This window comes from Cynoglossus semilaevis, chromosome 17 (genome assembly GCF_000523025.1).
Source record: "Cynoglossus semilaevis isolate Cse_v1.0 chromosome 17, Cse_v1.0, whole genome shotgun sequence".
In the NCBI taxonomy this organism is placed as follows: domain Eukaryota; kingdom Metazoa; phylum Chordata; class Actinopteri; order Pleuronectiformes; family Cynoglossidae; genus Cynoglossus; species Cynoglossus semilaevis.
Genome location: NC_024323.1, coordinates 11,928,798 through 11,934,931, shown reverse-complemented (window position 1 = coordinate 11,934,931; position 6,134 = coordinate 11,928,798). Strand labels below are relative to the sequence as shown.

General features: G+C 48.1%; 1 protein-coding gene across 1 annotated transcript in view; it reads left to right on the top strand.

The window, feature by feature from the left end:
* The window catches only part of tnrc18 (trinucleotide repeat containing 18), a 41,075-nt gene extending 34,947 nt beyond the window's left edge, over positions 1–6,128 (top strand). Inside the window, 7 exon segments of the mRNA XM_008330224.3 lie at positions 18–51; positions 346–462; positions 928–1,071; positions 2,094–3,877; positions 3,982–4,218; positions 4,435–4,509; positions 4,848–6,128. Coding sequence (XP_008328446.1) covers positions 18–51; positions 346–462; positions 928–1,071; positions 2,094–3,877; positions 3,982–4,218; positions 4,435–4,509; positions 4,848–5,054 — 2,598 coding nt within the window. The 3' untranslated portion in view covers positions 5,055–6,128.
* The last annotated feature ends 6 nt before the right edge of the window (positions 6,129–6,134 follow it).

Sequence of the window (6,134 nt, the reverse complement as noted above, 5' to 3'; positions counted from 1 at the left end):
CCTACGGGACCCAGCAGTACCGCTGCCTTTCCCCCGCCACTGTAGTCAACGGTACAGCAGCAGCAGCAGCAGCACACAATCACATCCAGCACCGCTGACATGACATGATATGAGTCATAATCCACTTGTACATGGACAATTTGGTCGTAGCTGGCAGCACAGACAAATGTAAAAGATCTGATCACGGCTGCAGTGACTGTTGTCATGCAGTAGGGTCTGCTGTTTCCAACATTAAAAACCTGAGGATTGGACTAAAGACAGAAGCACCAGAACAAACAAACCTACGTCAGAGTTAGATAACTGGTGAATTTCATCGATTTCAATACTTTGTTTTTACTCAAACAGGAAGTCCAGATATTGATGAAAATGACGATCTGATCACGGTGGAGTTTGATGACGGCGACACCGGTCGAATCCCTCTCTCTCACATCAGACTGCTGCCTCCAGACTACAAGATCCACTGTGAGCAAACACACTCCTCTCACTGCACCTCGTCACCCTTAAATCACACCTTGACTTGCGTGTTTGTTGGTGTGTACGTGTGTGTGTGCGGCAGGCCTCTCATATTGGCCGCTGCTTCTGCATGAATGCCATTTGGTTTATTAGCGTCTTCCTCCATAGATCGCTTTTACCATCAAGCTATTCCAGTGCATTACATTTGCATGTGTGTGTGTGTGTTCGTGTTCTTAAGTGGATGTGTCTGTGTGTGTTCGTGTTCTTAAGTGGATGTGAATATGTTCTCAGAACTAAAGCTTGGCTCAGGATTGGGTCGTGTTCTGCCTTAACAGGTTTTGAATTTAGGGAAGGAAATGGTTTGTTGTACTGAATGAAACTGAATGAAAAATGTAAAAAAGAAAAACACAGAATCTTCAGTCCCTGTCCTTCAACACCTCACCGCTAACTCCCAGCGTCTCTGTCTCTGTCCAGGCGCTGAACCGTCTCCTGCCCTGCTGGTGGCGAGCTGTTCCAGGAGGAGGGTCCGCAAGTGCAGCAAAGAAGCGGGAACAAAGACGGAGGAGACGACGCCGAAGATTAAAGGGAAACCTGGTCGAAAGCCCAAACCCAAACCTGGTGAGACGCCAACAGCTTGTTCATCAGTGTTGGGATATTTCCAAACTTTTTGGGATTCACAAGTTAAAAAAAATGACAATATTCTCTCATTAATATCGTTGCGAGTTCACTGAGGCCTTTAATTATACTCAAAATTAGAAGTAACTCTTTCCAAATGTTACATTATCATTTCTGGCAGAGAACTCTACAACGACACAACTGTGGTTTCTTTTCTTTTTTTTAATAAGAACCACAGGCATTTTAATTACAAGAATAATTTAGTGTTTCCCACAGGAGGTAAAAAAAAATAATAAAAGTGGTTCTTACAGTAAAGCCGATCCCACTTACTCTGACTTCTGTCATTTCTTCTTTTTTTTTTTTCACCTAATGTGAGTAACATGGGAGCAGCGAAGAACGCTTCTGTCGACACTCCTGTCATAAAGAGATGGATTTTACATGGTTTGGCTCGGTGCTCATGATGGAGGTTCAAATGTGTCTCTCTCCTGAGTGTCGTAGCAGGCAGAGAGAAATTGACTCGATTTCTCTTTATTGTTATGACATGGTGGTTTGTGCCCCCTCATTTCAACATATTAGTCACACAGACTTTTAAAATGTTCCACTCAAACATACTTCGGCTCATTATACTTTTCGTTGGTATAAAATAATGTTCTGATAAAAATAGCTCAGGGCTCAGGAAGGTGTGTTTTATCTGACACTTCATATTCGTGCGGTAGCTGTCAGGCAGTATATCATTTTAATACAGCCTCTCTGTTGCAGCTCGCCACACAGAGTCTCGTCTGATTTGCTGACGCCGGCCTTGTTTTCAACCGTATAAGCAGTTTACAAATTCAGTGTTTTCATTCCAAAATTGTTTCACTGCTGATTTGTCTTCTTGTCCGATGTGAACATCTGAGGCTGGGAACCACAAAAATGACAAGGCCACTCAGTGAAAATGTCAACACGTCTGTTTACACTGTACGTTGGCCTAAAATAGTAGCTATTAAATATTTTCCATTCTCTCTCTCTCTCTCTCCCTCCGTCAGAGGCTTCCTTGAACCCAGATAGCCGAGAGAAATCTGATCCTCCGCCTTCCTCCACCCAGTTGGCAGAGAGACCCCAGGCTCCGGCTAAGCCCACCCTGGACAGGAGCTCCTCTGTTCAGAAAGTGAGTCAGGAGAAGCCGCGTCCCGCATCCAGGCCAACAATAGGAGCGCAGTCAAAACCAGGCCGTAAAAGCTCCAACACATCCCCCACGAGAAGCCCTTCTCTACACAACCCGCTGCCCAGGAAGAACAGCTCGGGCCAGTCGTCCGTGTCTAAAGCTGCCCGCGCTCTTCCCCCCTCCCTCTATCCGTCTACTTATGGAAAAGTCCTGACTGTGGACCTGTACAGTGAACCAAACCTCAGCTCCTACAACAACCAGCGCAGGGAGAGCGGCAGTAGCATCAGTCCCACCACCAGTAGACCCATCTCCAGACCCATGTCGACATCTAATATACCCAGGGGCAGCACTTCCTCCACCCCCAGACCCTCGTCCACCTCCACACCCAAAATCAAATCCTCCTCAGACCATCACAGCAGCTCCAGACCCGGCCTCGGCTCAGGACTCTTGCCCAGTCCCATTTCCCGGCCTTTAACAAGTAAATCCAGCTCTTCTTTGGGCCCTCGACCATCGCCCTCATCATCTGGGCCCAGGCCGCAGCTCAAGATGCCGTCGGACCAGCTGAGCTCCGGCTGCAGACCCAAACCCAGCCCAGGCCAGAGTGACGGGGGCTCGTCAGTCAGGCGGAAGTCCCTGTCCGCAGAGCCCCTGGTGAAGCTGGACCATGAGGGGGTCACCTCTCCAAAGACAAAGAAGACCAAGGCTCTGATGCTGTTAGAGGGACGAGGCATCAGGCGAGACCCCACCCCCATCACCACCACCTCGGCCAATCAAAAACTGATGAAAGAAAAGCTGAGAGCTCCGGAGAGGGACAGTAACCTGTCTGAAAAAGACTCCAACTACAAGTCAGCCGTGCTGTCCAAGGAGAAGACAGACGGGCGTGGGAGTGTTGGAAGAGGACAGGAGATGGACGGCAGAGAGGAGACGGTCAAGAAGGAGGAACGAAGCGACGTGGAGAAAAGGAAGGAACGTACGGTGAAGGAAGAGTCGCAGAGCAGCAGTAGCTCAGAGTCGGAGGAGGAAAGTGAGAAAGGAAAGATGAAGAAAAAGAAGAAATGCTCCTCAAGCTGCACTTCCTCCTCTTCATCCTGCTCCGGTTCCTCTTCATCCTCCTCCTCGTCTTCATCTTCATCCTCATCTTCGTCCACTGACGACTCCTCGTGCAGCTCAGATGAAGAGAGGACTCCCACTCCTCCCCTGCCTGCCTCCCCACCCGCGGCTCAGACCAAGGTGAAAGAGGAGTCCAAGGAGGAAGATGATGTGAAAAAGGAGGTGGAGTTAAAGGTGGAGGAGGAGGAAGAGGAGCTGTCACCTCCCTCACACTCTCCATCACATTCTCCCTCGCAGTCTCCCTCACACTCTCCCTCTCAGTCTCCCTCTCAGTCTCCCTCTTGAATCGCCTCTCCCACCCCGGCTGCTTCTCCCACTAAACCTACTAAACCCACCACTGGGAAAGGCTCTGGTCAACGAGGACGTCCCCCGAAGCCCAAGCCCACTGGAGGAGAAGGAAAAGTGGGGAGGCCAAAGAGGAGAGAGGGGGTGCACCTCCCCACCACCAAGGAGCTGGCTAAACGTCAGAGGCTCCCCAGTGTGGAGAACAGGCCCAAAATCTCTGCCTTTCTTCCAGCCAGGCAGCTTTGGAAGTGGTTTGGGAAACCAACCCAGGTGAAGGAAAAAAAAATTGAATCTTAAAAATCTTTAAGACTTTAATCCTTTTCTAAACTTTGATCTTCTTTCCTTTGACACTGGGACTCCACCGCCTCCTGCAGAGACGTGGTATGAAGGGCAAGGCTAAGAAGCTCTTCTACAAGGCCATCGTTCGAGGCCGAGAGATGATCCGCATCGGCGACTGTGCCGTGTTCCTGTCCGCCGGCCGACCCAACCTGCCCTTCATCGGACGCATCCAGAGCATGTGGGAGTCCTGGGGCAGCAACATGGTGGTCCGAGTCAACTGGTTCTACCACCCAGAGGAGACCAACCCAGGCAAAAAACTCACCGACAAGAAGGTAGGAAGGCGGTTTGTGCAACGCAGCTGAGCGGCTGACTTTGAAACAATAAAACACCTGGGCTTCAAAACACAAACCAGAGCAGAGAAAGTTTAACTTTAACTTTGAAAACTTTAAAATTGAAAACTCTGTCTTTGTCTGCAGAACTGGGATCAGATTAAATTTGCCTAAAAAATATAATAGAAATAGGTAAGCAATCTGTGTCTTTGTCTGCAGAACTGGGATCAGATGTGTGGTCAGTCTTTACCAGCAGCTCTGCACTCTTCTATCCAGAGGAAAGACTTCATGGAGGTGAGAGGAAAACTGGAATATCTAATATAACCTCTGAAATTGAATACAGATTACAGAGCGTAGAATATTTTAATAATCCAGGATGCAGTTGTGTGTCATCTTGGATTTATTTTCAGAATTTAACTTTATTTACTGTGTAAGTTATACAGTGACTGGCTGACAGAGAGGAGCAGAATTTAACAAAATATTTTTTAATTTCTCTTTTTTTTCCAACTTTAGGAATTTCATTTTATTAACTTTATTTTATTGAACTTAATTTTCTCCATATTGCCAGGACTTTTAGAAGTTGCTCTTTAATATGTGGCAATAACCAAAGTGTGTGTGTGTGTGTGTGTCAGCGCGCCCTGTACCAGTCGTCTCACAGCGATGAGAACGACGTGCAGACCGTCAGCCACAAGTGCCTGGTGGTCAGCGTGGAGGAGTACGAGCAGATGACGCACACGCGTCGTTACGCCGACAGCGAAGACCTCTACTACCTGGCCGGCACCTACGAGCCCACCACGGGCATGATCTTCAACACGGATGGCGTCCCGGTCATATGTTAACAACGAAGGTTGTGATGTGACTCCGTACCTCTGGACCTCAGTCGGTGATCGAGGGTCGAACGAGGTCGACCGCTGCGGCTCCCGGCCGTTACAGCTACTACACAGACGGGAGACACTACAGACAGCACTGACAGTCGTGTTCCTTCTCTGACATTTGCACACAGACTCCATCGAACACACACTGTTTCACAGGACACACACACACACACACCTGCTTCATTCTTCTTATAAATGTAAATAAACGCTGCATCAACGCCCACATATTTACAGTCACACAGACACACATGTAAATATTCACTAACACACACACACACACACACACACAGTATGATGAGGCAAATCTGAGTGTTTTATATTCCTGTAATAGATTTAAGTCAGAGGACTTTTTACTAAACAGAGGTAAACAGTGGAGAAGCTTTAATGAACTGTGAATGAAGAGACAGGACAGACGAGCTGTGTCTGTCCATCTGTCCCCTCTGCCCCCCCCGACCCCCGACCCCATGTCTCACCCCAGCTCTGTGCGGACAGACGGACAGACAGACAGACAGACAGACACGTGTCGGTGATGTGGTGTTGTGATTCTGACGTTGCTGTGATGTTTCAGTCATGTTACACTTGTACAGATGTATCTATAGAACAGCAGGAGCGACACACGGATGCAAAAAGAGAAAAAATGAGATGCACAGAAAGAGAGAGAAAGAGAGGTAGAGACTCCCTCCATTACTGTTAAGAAGAGCACTTAAAAAAAAAAACTTCAGAGTGAGTCCTCCTGACAAATGCTTCTCTAATCCCACGTGACAATCCTACGTCGGGCAGGAAAACTGTCCGTTTGAGGCTAGAATTTTCGACTCCCTCAGACTCAGGCTGAAAAGAGAGAGAGAGAAAGAGAGGAAGGAACCGCGTGCCGTCAACGACACTTTTCATTTCAGTGTTTGATTTCGTTACCTTACAGGGGAAAAATCCACCCAGTGAATCAAACCCCCGCGTCTGGTCAAAGATTTCTGCTTAGTTTGTTGTTTTGCCCATTTTGCACTGAGGTTGAAGACGTGCTGCCTGTCGGCCATTTCTCCTCATGAAGAT